At 38.6% G+C, this 12310-nt stretch overlaps 1 protein-coding gene across 1 annotated transcript in view; it reads right to left on the reverse strand.

Annotated features, from left to right (window-relative positions):
- Positions 1-12310, reverse strand: part of PKHD1L1 (PKHD1 like 1) — a 152884-nt gene that overhangs the window by 18319 nt on the left and 122255 nt on the right. Inside the window, 7 exon segments of the mRNA XM_021089012.1 lie at positions 2789-2956; positions 3150-3382; positions 6543-6708; positions 9351-9467; positions 9548-9659; positions 10216-10338; positions 10415-10563. Of these exon segments, the coding sequence (XP_020944671.1) occupies positions 2789-2956; positions 3150-3382; positions 6543-6708; positions 9351-9467; positions 9548-9659; positions 10216-10338; positions 10415-10563 (1068 nt within the window).

A 12310-nucleotide genomic window follows, 5' to 3' on the forward strand; every position in this document is an offset into this window, starting at 1 on the left:
CATGTATCTTTACTTTAATAATCATATTTGAGTCCAGGCCAGATGGTGAGGATGAAAATGCTGACACTTTTTCTGATCTATCAAATGTGAATTTGGTTGGGGAACCAAATATCTCAGATTCCTTGCTGAGAAATATGCTATCACAGAATTAATTTCTTAAAAATAGAGCCTGTACCTAGAAAACATGAATATTTGTATATCTGAACCATTGATCTATTGTTTCTTTCACTCACTCATTTGTTCTCTAATTTGCAAATTCAATAAACTCAAGGTTTTTTTTTTTCTTGCTTTCGACTTTCCTCCACTGCTATTTTAATAAATTATTGTTAAAGACCATGATCATAGGTACTACTGCAGAGTCCACATCATTAGTGAATCAAAGCAATCTGAGAAATAACATGCCAATAGAAAGTGGACACTTTTCATCTGAATCCAGACATTTCCAGAACAGAACACATGTAACGTAACTGCTGTAGCAAACTTCTCTGTTTCACTTCAGATTTCATAGTTTTAGGTTGACTGGGATCACAAATACATAACAGTGAGTGAGATATGGAATGATGAATTTTCTTGATGTATTTATTCATTAGTTTTGCTCAGTTTCCTAGCTTGCTTAGAAATATCATCAATATTTACAGTTGAACATCAACTGAATTTTAAGCCAATATAAACTCTTAAAGCTCAAGGAGAGCATAACCTATCCCTTAGCATCCAAGACATATATATTACTTTTATTTTTATTTTATTTATTTATTTATTTTGTCTTTTTGCCTTTTCTAGGGCCACACCAGCGGCATATGGAGGTTTCCAGGCTAGGGGTCTAATCAGAGCTGTAGCCACTGGCCTACGCCAGAGATTCAGCAATGCAGAATCTGAGCTGCGTCTGTGACCTACACCACAGCTCACAGCAATGCTGGATCCTTAACCCACTGAGCAAGGCCAGGGATCGAACCCACAGTCTTCTGGTTCCTAGCTGGATTTGTTAACCACTGAGACATGACGGGAACTCCATATATCCTACTTCTTTTTTCTTTTTTTTTTTTATTACTCAGATGAATTTATACATCTGTAGTTGTATAATGATCATAACAATCTGATTTCACAGGATTTCCATCCCACAGCCCAAGCACATCCCCCCACCCCACCAAACTGTCTTCTCCGGAGACTGTAAGTTTTTCAATATCTGTGAGTTATCATCTGTTCTACAAAGACATATATCCTACTTTTAAATAAACCTTTCCTTGTGGGTTTTCAGAATAGAAATTTCTACGAATAAAATGAAAAACTTAGAGTGACAAAAGCCATATTTTAAAAATAAATAAAATTGTGTACTAAAATTTAAAGGGACACCTTAGTGATATATACAATTTTTATCTTGGAGATTTTTTTCCCACCTAGGTCTATGTATCCTGACAAGGTCACGACATGTACTAAAATATTCAGAGATTCCCAAAATAGCCCATACCCTACAAGTTCATTATTTTTCAGTTTGCTAAAGAGAACAGAATGGGCTAAATCAGGAGTGTCTCAAAATTACATGATTTTAGAGTTACCGTCATAGCGCAGTGTTTAACGAATCTATGAACCATAAGGTTGTGGGTTCAATCCCTGGCTTTGCTCAGTGGGTTAAGGATCCAGCATTGCTGTGAGCTGTGGTGTGGGTCGCAGACGCAGCTCGGATCTTGCATTGCTGTGGCTCTGGAGTAGGCCAGCGGCTACAGCTCCGATTCAACCCCTAGCCCAGGAACCTCCATAAATCAACCCCAAATCAACCCAATTTCAAATGCTACCTTTCAGCTCTTATAAAACATACAGATTTGGAAAGAATTTCAGATAAGTCAGTGAATAATGAACATGTTTTTGAATTGTTCTGTTTTATGTGGTGGAGAAAGATTCAATTCTATTTATGTTTACATTTTCTGAAACGCAATACAAGTTTTCCATTTACAATAGTGATATGACATTTCTCCTTTAAATAAATTTAAATTTTAAAAGTGACTGTTGGAGTTCCCATTGTGGCGCAGCGGAAACAAATCTAACTAGGAACCATGAGGTGGCAGGTTCAATCCATGGCCTTGTTCAGTGGGTTGAGGATCTGGCGTTGCTGTGAGCTGTGGTATAGGTTGCAGACACGGCTCGGATCTGGTGTTGCTGTGGCAGTGGAGTAGGCTGGCAGCTATAGCTCCAATTAGACCCCTAGCCTGGGAACCTCTGTATGTCACAGGTGCGGCCCTGAAAAGACAAAAAACCAAAAAAAAAAAAAAAAAAAAAAAAAAAAGAGAGAGAGAGAGACTGTCAATTTAATGAGAATGTAACTTAAAGATAATGTAAATGATAGCAGCATGGCAAAAATTATGAAAGTGTTAGAAGGATTACTGAAGGTTGGGATGTACAGCTGCCAGCCTACGCCATGGCCATGGTAACATCAGATCCGAGCCGCGTCTGCGACCTACACTACAGCTCACGGCATTGCTAGATCTTCAACCCACTGAGCGAGGCTAAGGGCAGAACCCATATCCTCATGGATACTAGTAGGGTTCGTTACTGCTGAGCCACAATGGGAACTTCCCCCCTCTTCTTCTAAGAGTTTTGAGTACCTGTCCTGGCTTTCTAACGTGAGGGCTGCTGAAGAGCCTCTCTTCTGCAAAAAGATCTTTCTTACACACAGTAGACAAGGAAATCTTGATGTCTGCCAGTTATATATGACAGATAATTTATGAGATATGTCCATCAAGGTAATAGATAGTGAATGCTGAGTAACTCTAGTTTGTTTACATTGAGTACCTACCATTAATGAGATCGACATAACCACCGCCAACTATAGCCACAGGTGAGAGTCTGCGAGTTTCTGTGTCAGAATCCAAGCTTTCAATAACCATCATTGCATAGTCCATCCCAAAGCACCGATAGCTTTGCCATTCTGGAATGTATTCACAGGTTGAATTTCTAATGATCCCTAGAAACACAGGATACACATTTAGAAATGCAACAGAATCTCCTTACAAAAGCATTCACATACTCTCTTTGCTTGTTGTATATAAGATTACTAAGCAGAAAATGTAAGTTGTTATGAGTACGTCAATCATTAAAAATAAAAGTTGTATATTGTTTCATGAACATGAGGACTAACAGAATAAGATCCAACAAACCTTTATAAGGTGCTTTCTCAGTGACAGGAATTCTACTTCCATTTGGGAATGTGAGCATCACCTTAGGAATTCTATAGTCTCCAATTCCAAACTGGCTATTTCCATTCCATTCATATTCTGCTTCAGGTATCACTGCACCAGAATTCCCCAGAAAGGAGCCATCCATATCTCTAAGCAAAGATTTCCTTTTGGCATCACAAACCATGTCTACACAATCAGATGGATTCACCTTACTGTGGAAAAAAGGTGAAATGCATGATTACTTAGATTTAGCATATCCCCTTATTTCTAGAGAGCATCTGAATATACTTGCATATTTGATAAAAGAGTATCAAAAAAAGAACTGGTTAATAGAATCATTTCAGAAAGGATTCAAAATGGGACCTAGTAGCATATGTAATTAGCATTGTAATAAGGCCTGTTTTTTTCCATTGTCTTGATTTGGTCTATTATTATGAACTAATTAACATTTCAAAAGGACAATTTACACCTGTGGGAAATAAAATTAGAATTCCATTTTGCTGTTCCATATTTTGTTGAATGATAGATTTCATATTTGTGCATTGTTCAAAATATCCTAATATTGCCCTAAAGAACAGGTAAATTACTCAGTTGTGCAGACATACAAAATCGTTGTGTTGGCAGGAAAGTCTATATTTTTCCCTTCCTCCTCCTTCTTTCATGAGTCTTTAAAAATTATAAAGGTATTTCCTGCTTGTATAAAATAATCTCAATACTTAATGTAAGTTCAGTCCCATTCACCTTTTTGTCCTAAGCTCTTAGGCTCACCACCAATTGCATATTAGTATATGTTCTTATGGACTCTTGCCTGTGGTTATACAAATGTATACTTTAATTATGATTTTTGTGCTATATATTTTAATAACCATTCTATACATACCCAAACTAAAAGAGATAAAATATTATAAACTCATCATGCAGTTCAATCAGAGACAGTATTGCATCTTCTTCCTGAGTCACCTGGAGTGTTGCCTGTTATTGGTTATAATAAGAAAATGGCTGCTTAATTTGCAATGTACTAAACACTGTACACTATATGCAGGGTACAATATACTTACATTATATGATATATACCATGGGGAAATATGATTTATTCCAGAGGTATAGCAACAAACTATCACCTAGTAGATCTGAGGTTTTTGTTAGGAAAGTCGTGAAGGAGTTCTTGTTGTGGCTCAGTGGAAACGAATCTAACTAGTATCCATGAGGATGTAGGTTCGATCCCTGGCCTCATTCAGTGGGTTAAGGATCCAGTGTTGCCCTGAGCTGTGGTGTGGGTTGCAGACGTGGCTCAGATCTGGAGTTGCTATGGCTGTGGCTGTGGCCAGTGGCTACAGCTCTGATTCGACCTCTAGCCTGGGAACCTCCATATGCCAAACATTTGGCCCTAAAAAGCAAAAAATAAAAAAAAAATTAAAAAAGTTGCGAAGCTATAAATTATCGCTTACTGTATTATTTTTGGAGACGATCTGAATAAATATTTTTGTACATCTTACGTTCTTTGTGTTCAAGTATGTGCAGGTTTTTTTCCCCACACCCACGGCATATGGAAGTTCCCAGGCCAGGGACTGAATCTGAGCCACAGCTGTGACCCATGCCTGTATAGCTACAGAGACAATGCTGAATCCTAACCTGCTGCACCACAGCAGGAACTCTGGTGCAGTGTTTTTGTGAGAAAGTCTGGAAATAGAGTGCCCAGTGGCATCCTTACATTACTATGGCTTAGGGTTATGTCTTACTTCAGGTTCCAAAGAAACAGAGCCTGAGATGTGGATTTTTGTTCAAGTGAGTTATCAAGGGGGTCCTCTCAAAAGGGAAGGAGAGAAGCCATATAGGGTATGGGAAGAAAAGGGAGATGACCATGGTCTGTGGACTAGCTTCAATCTGATCCCAGGAGAACCTCTGATTAGGAACTGCACGCAGAGCTGTTCCCATCTTGAGACAAGGGGGCTGGTATTTTGCACTCCTGTGTAGTCCTTTCTTGTGGCCCACAAGAAGGCAGTAATAGGGAGTGTTTTAGCTTCTCACAGCTATTCCTATTTGGCTAAGAGCAATCTTCTGGAAAAGCGGGCAAATGTAGGTTACAACTGACCAACATTTAGAGTGTTTGGGGACTGGGTGAGCTACCTAGTAAAAGGGATCTGGGAATGCCAACAGCATCTCAATAAAAGCACAGAACTCAGACATATATTAAGATATAACATTTTCTTCATAACCTAGATATTAAAATTAGACATTAAATCTGAAAGATACAACGATAACTAAATAGGAGCTAGTAGCTTTCTAGAGGGGGAAGACTCTATTGAGCCAAAAATCACTTCAGTTCTACAATGATTAAACGAAGATGTGTGGGGTTGTCATCAAGATAAGATCAGATGAAATCAAACTATTTATGAAACACTGCATTTCTCTGAAGAAATGCCTATCTAATCACCATTATTTCTTATCTTCTCTCTATAGTGAAAATGGTCAAAGAGCTCTATCTTTCCTCCAGTATTGTCTTATATCTAAATTCCTGGTCTGCACCTTTTATGAAGAGTAGCAGTTGTTGGCTATATTCTTTCAAGACTTAGAATCTAAGTGGTTCAGCTGCTAGAAACAGTTTGACACCAACTAACCTTTGTGATTGAAAAATCATTCTAAGTTTCTGCATATTCTCAGTCACAATGATTGAACTGACTCCCATTTAATTTCCAAGTACATGTTGGGGTGCATATAATAAGATATTTGGGAAACAAAAGGAAACAAAAGAGGTAAGGAAAAGGGAAGAAATAAAAGAGATGACTTTCATTCATAATGACTATAAATGGAGAGATATTAATGTGCAGATACACTTCTGGCCCGGTCTCTATCTTTTATGTTTAATGATGGTGTTATTTATGGATACCTGGGGAAAAACCATGAGAAAATACATATATTAAGGCCTAGCTTGTTCAACTTAGCTAAAGACACAGATATATTAAATAGTCATAACTTGCATAATGCCAATTAAAATTTTATAGACATGAACTGTTACTTTGTTTTATTTTATTTTTCTTTTTAGGGCCACATTGTGGCATACGGAAGTTCCCAAGCTAGGGGTCAAATTGAAGCTGCAGCTGCTGGTCTATGCCACAGCCACAGCAACGTGGGACCGGGGCCGTGTCTGATACCCTACACTATAGCTCACGGCAACGCCAGAGCCTTAACCCACTAAGTGAGACCAGGGAACCCACATCTTCTTGGACACTAGTCAGGTTCTTAACCCTCTGAGCCATGATGGGAACTCCAGTTATTTTAAATATAGCAACTTTCTCAGATCTATGGCAGGGGAGGAAATAATGGTAAATTGTGACGACAGGAAAGAACAAACTGAGTTTTCCTAGATTTTACCTTACATCAGGCCTATGAATAAATATTTTTGATTGTTCAGTAGTGTCCACCAGCTGTATGTTCTTCACATGAATTGGATGCTGTAAATCCTCATTTAACGGGTTAGTAATGAATATCACATTTGTTTCACCCGAGCAAACGTTTTTAAATCCAACAAATGTTGAACCTAAAATATAAACAATAGCAACATAATTATTTTCTATAGAGAAAGTGGTAAAATCAGTTTCATTTCATGTATACTCCACCCAACACATCATTTAACAGTCCCTTAACCATGGAGCTCTTACCTTATGCAGTAGATATGTCTCTCACTATTTGTAGTAGATTGTTGCCTCCCTAAACCAATGCCACTGAGTAGTCTGCTCCCATGTTTTCCCTAGGCTTGGCATATTTTCTCTGCAGTTTGGTTTGGACAATGGGCCAAGAGCAAGTATGGAATAAACAGATCTGAAACACACTTGCATTTAGTGCCTGCTCTCTCTTGGTGGTCTTAGGGAATTCTGTGATTACTGGCATGTGAATAAGCCTGGGAGATATGTGGCTCAGTCCTTCTCATTATCCCAGACAATGGCCAGCACCCACTACCAGACAGAAGTGAGACTATCCTAGACCAACAACCCCTAGACATCTTGTAAAGTGATGGCAGCTCAGTGAATAATCGCAGATAATATTATTGTTCAGTTGGACAAAGCCCAAACTGTCAGTCACAGAATCATGAGCTAATAAAGGGTTGTTTAGAGGCTCTGAATTTGGGGATTGCCATGTTGTGCAGCAAAGGCTAACTGAAACATTATTGCTCTCTTTGCCTTATTGCATGTATTGTGTGGACAAAAGATAAAACTGATGGAATCAAAAAACAATCTCGGAGTTCCCACCATGGTGCAGTGGGTTAAGAACTGGACTGCACTGGCTCGGGTTTGATCCCAGGCCCAGCACAGTGGGTTAAAGGATCCAAAGTTGCCATAGCTGAGGTGTACGTGGCAGGTGCAGCTGACATTCAATCCCTGGCCTGAGAACTTCCATATGCTGTGGGTGCAGCCATAAAAAACCAAAAACCTCTCCCTTGTACTTAAAATCCAATGACTCAAAACTGAAAAGAGCAAAAAGCGACTCCCCAAATTCTAAATTAGTTATGTGCTATGTACTACTCTTATTATTTCATTTTCTCCTAAGAAAATATTCTATACTACAAATATGAGCCTGTAGATGAGTATCAAGAAAATACAGATGCTGTTCATACTCTGTGCAGACCCTCTTTATTGGCTCTAAACCAATGCTGCATGTTCAATAATTTTTGTCAAGGGTATCATTATACAAGTAACACTGAAAATGATGATAATTTGTTTCCATTTCTGAGAATTAAAGTTACGAAAAGTAATAGGTCAAAACTTAGATGACTGGAGTTCCTGGTACAAGGGAATCAGAGGCATTCCTGCCGCACCAAGATGCAGGTTTGAGCCCCAGCACAATGGGTTAAAGGCTGCTGTGGTGGCACAACTGCAGCATAGGTTGCAGCATAGGCTGCTCAGATCTGATCCTGGCCCAGGAACTCCATATGCCCTGGGGCAGCCAAAAAAAGAAAAAAAAGAAACAGAAAAGGGAAAAAAAAGAAAAAAAGCCTTAGATATCTAATTTATTGTACTACTTTTTTTTTGAGGAGACGCTGGTTAATACTCCGATGAACGGGAGACTTGCTAAACTGAATTAGGGAATGGCTCAGTGTATTTAATGGGTGAAGTGAAAATACTTGCTATGTTACTATATGAATTTGTATATAATTAATTTACATTTTTAAGAGGGCAGCCTGGTTCAGTGAAAAAATAGTGTATTTTAAGTCAAGTGACGATCTTGATTCTAATCCTAGTTCTGCCAATAGCTGCAGGAGTTTGGCAAAACGTTTAAGTTCTGTGAACTAAAATTTCTTCATTCATTAAGAGGTTCTAATGAAATGTAGCCCTAATTAGATAAAGGGGCTTTACAATTAGAGAAACTAATTAATATTAAATCCCTATACCAGTGTTTTTACTGTGGTTCGAGAAGGAAAATTAAATGTCAATTCTTTTATTTTTATTTTTATTTATTTTTTGTCTTTTTTTTTTAAGGCCACACCTGAGGAATATGGAAGTTCCCAGGCTACGGGTAGAATCACAGCTGTAGCTGCAGGCCTATGCCACAGACACAGCAATGTGGGATCCAGGCTGTGTCTGTGACCTATACCACAGCTCATGGCAATGCTGGATCCTTAACCCACTGAGTGAGGCCAGGGATCGAACCCGTGTCCTGGTGGATACTAGCTGGGTTTGTTAACTGTTGGGCCATGAGGGGAACTCCTCAATTCTTTAAAATATATACAGAATTTGCCAAAGAACCATTCTTCAAACTGACTCTAATGTCCAATTTCTTTGCTTGTCATACTGAGCAGATTAATTTAAATCATTTTTATTTGTGGTCTTTTTTTTTTTTTTTTTTTTTTAGAGCCACACCTGTGGCATATGAAGTTTCCCATAGGGGTTGAATTGGAGCTGTAGCCTCTGGCCCATGCCACAGCCACAGCAATGGGATCCGAGCCGCGTCTGTGACCTACACCACAGCTCAGGGCCACGATGGATCCTTAACCCACTGAGTGAGGCCAGGCATCAAACCTGTGTCCTCATGGGTGCTAGCTGGGTTCCACGATAACCACAGAGCCATGATGGGAACTCCTAAATAATTATTTTTAAACTAACAATGAAACATTATTAGTTATACTGTACATATTCTTTATAGAACTTAATTGAGAAGACCTTCAAAGACTATGTTTAAACTTGCCTGAGATGTCCAAGAGGCCACTGATGGCACGGTAACTCATGATCCCTGCATGGGGTTTCCGCGGTGCCATGTTATGCCCTGAAGCAAAGGTAGGCCAGCAAATCCCACCTCTCCCACCTTTTACAAAAATAAGAAAGTTAATGAAATTTTCATATGCACCCATGTGAACCCCCAAATTAAAGTTCTAAAATGTTCACCTGATGGAGGTCTAGAACTTCGATGGGCAGCAGAAAGTTCAATATTGGGATCATCATTAGTCAGGACATCAGAGCAATTAAATTTAGGGCTACTTCCAACAATTAATGAGTTCTAGTAAAAGAAAGTTCAAACAGTATAGCTTTAATAATAACGTTTCTTAAAAGGAAACATAATAATGAATATGCTGAATCCCACAGTAGCAAAACATAACCTATATAACTTCGAGAAATGGACACTTCATTAAATCAAGATGAAAAAGATGTGATTTCTGCCTCAAGTGGATGACACTCACAGTGGGAGGCAGAAGACAGGCATGTAAATAATTACATATAATGACATGTTATGTTTCCATGATAGAAACATGTCCAGGGAACAGCAAGACTAAAAAGAGGAGAGAGTGTCAAAACTATCTAATCTGGTTCAGGAAAGACTTCAGAGAGAGAGTGAAAATTTAATTGTGGCAAGATTAGCAGGTGATAAGCAAGAATAGGTGAGGGACGGAGGAAGGAGAGGGAAGGATAGAAAGCTTCCTGAAGAAAGAAATGAGAGTGAAGGCAGGAGGTATGGATTAGCAGGGCAAAGAAGTCAAGAAAATCATTCGTATTCAATAATTTTACCCTTCTCAGAGCTGCTCTTTCTCTTTTGTGTGGCGGCATTCAATTCTTACCTTAATTTGCACTGTTTTACTGGAAATTTTGTGAGATATAGCAGGTGGCATGTAAATCATTGAAGAAATGGCCATTCCATTGTCAACCAGAGTCACATTTTCGACACGCACACTCTCTGTGGTCTGTAATAACAACTTGTAGGTTATACAGCACAAAATACTATTATGAAAAAATAAAAAATATTTTTGATCCATTTACCTGGAAATAAATTCCATAATCCCAGCATGCCCAAATGGTAAATCCCTGTATAAGAGAACATCCAGGAAGGCCATCTTGGTTCATGTAGATACCATATAAACCTCCATGGACCTCATTGTCAAACCACTTTCCCAGGGAATTAGACTGACCTTTGAGGGAAATATAGAACCAGAGAATTAATATTATGAATTAAGTCATAGAGTTATAAGCAGTACTGGTTAAAGAGGAAGTTCTTGTGAAAGCTAAATATGTAATTCTGATGCAAATTTTAACAAGGTGATCGAATATTTGCATGGCTCAGCTACTTATGGTTTACTCCAGCATTTCTCTTAGCTAATTTGTCTCTTCACTATTATTCCAAATAACTGTATACCATTTGCAAAAGTTTGATTTAGTTTTAGACCCTTAACATATTACATCTGATTAAATACGAATTTCTTCAGAGAGATCATGAAGTTTGGATTCAAATAAGGCTAAATTTGAAAATCACAATGATGATATATATGTCTTACTGCCTATAAATGTTACTGGTTCCTTCTCTTCACCCTCCCTTTTTTTTTTTTTTTTTTTTTTGCTTACATAATGATTTTTTTTCTTTTTTAAATTTTTATTGAAGTATAGTTGATTTACAATGTTGTGATAATTTCTGCTGTACAACAAAGTGATTTAGTTATACATGTACACACACTCATTTTCTTTCAGATTCTTTTCCCACATAGATTATCACAGAGTACTGGGTAGTTTACTCCATTTTCAAGTTAAGTGTTACTTCCTTAGAAGGCCTTCTCTGACTATCTGATTCAAAGTAGCACCTCAGTCATTATACAGAGCAATTAAAAATTTTCACTTTGATATTTAATTACTACTTATGGGAATTATTCATCTCCTCTCTCCTCTTAGAATGTAAGCTTCATGAGAGAAGAAGCTCTGCATAGCTCCTTCACCACCATATTCCTACAGCCTAGAAGGTAATGCAGAGGTGAGTGCTCTTTAAATATTTCTTGAATTAATGTATGCATGATCTTGGGAAAAATGTTTAGCATTTTATAACCTCAGTTTCCTCATACATAAAAAGTTTTAATGCCTAATTCAGGATTGTTTCAAAGTGAAATGAAATAACCCACATAAAGTGCCTCAATAAGTGGAAGTTATACCCGTTATTAATGTACAGGATAAAGTGGATTTTAATGAAGGTTTACTTGTGTTCAAACCAGATCAATACCCTTAAAAGCTCCCTCCCAACCCTGCATACATTTGAGGAGTCCTTGTAAAGAGCAGCATTGTCTCCTAAATTTTGCTTTGTACTAGCTCTCATCCAGGTCCCCCAGGATCTGACTTCTTCCATCTTCTACTGGTTTTCCTTTCCTTCCTAGTCCTTTGAGATTGATATTTCATTCATGGTCAGTTGATCTGTCTGGTTGCTGTTTTGTTTCCTCCCTAAGAAATTTTTCGCATATCTATACCTTGGTTTCAAAAAAATGTAGCTCCGGAGTTCCCGTCGTGGCGCAGTGGTTAACGAATCCGACTAGGAACCATGAGGTTGTGGGTTCGATCCCTGCCCTTGCTCAGTGGGTTAACGATCCGGCATTGCCGTGAGCTGTGGTATAGGTCGCAGACGCGGCTTGGATCCCGCGTTGCTGTGGCTCTGGCGTAGGCTGGCAGCTACAGCTCCAATTAGACCCCTAGCCTGGGAGCCTCCATATGCCGCGGGAGCGGCCCAAGAAATGTCAAAAAGACAAAAAAAAAAAAAAAAAAAAAAAAAGTAGCTCCATGGAGGAGCAGGGCTCCACCTTTGGGCCCATATGTCAGATTTCTCTTTCCAGCATCTTAGCCTCTCAGTGGTCTGGGAGATGAAATGTGTACACTGATGTCCCATTCCAGGAACTTAAACCCTCA

Source organism: Sus scrofa, chromosome 4, assembly GCF_000003025.6.
Source record: "Sus scrofa isolate TJ Tabasco breed Duroc chromosome 4, Sscrofa11.1, whole genome shotgun sequence".
NCBI classification, from domain to species: domain Eukaryota; kingdom Metazoa; phylum Chordata; class Mammalia; order Artiodactyla; family Suidae; genus Sus; species Sus scrofa.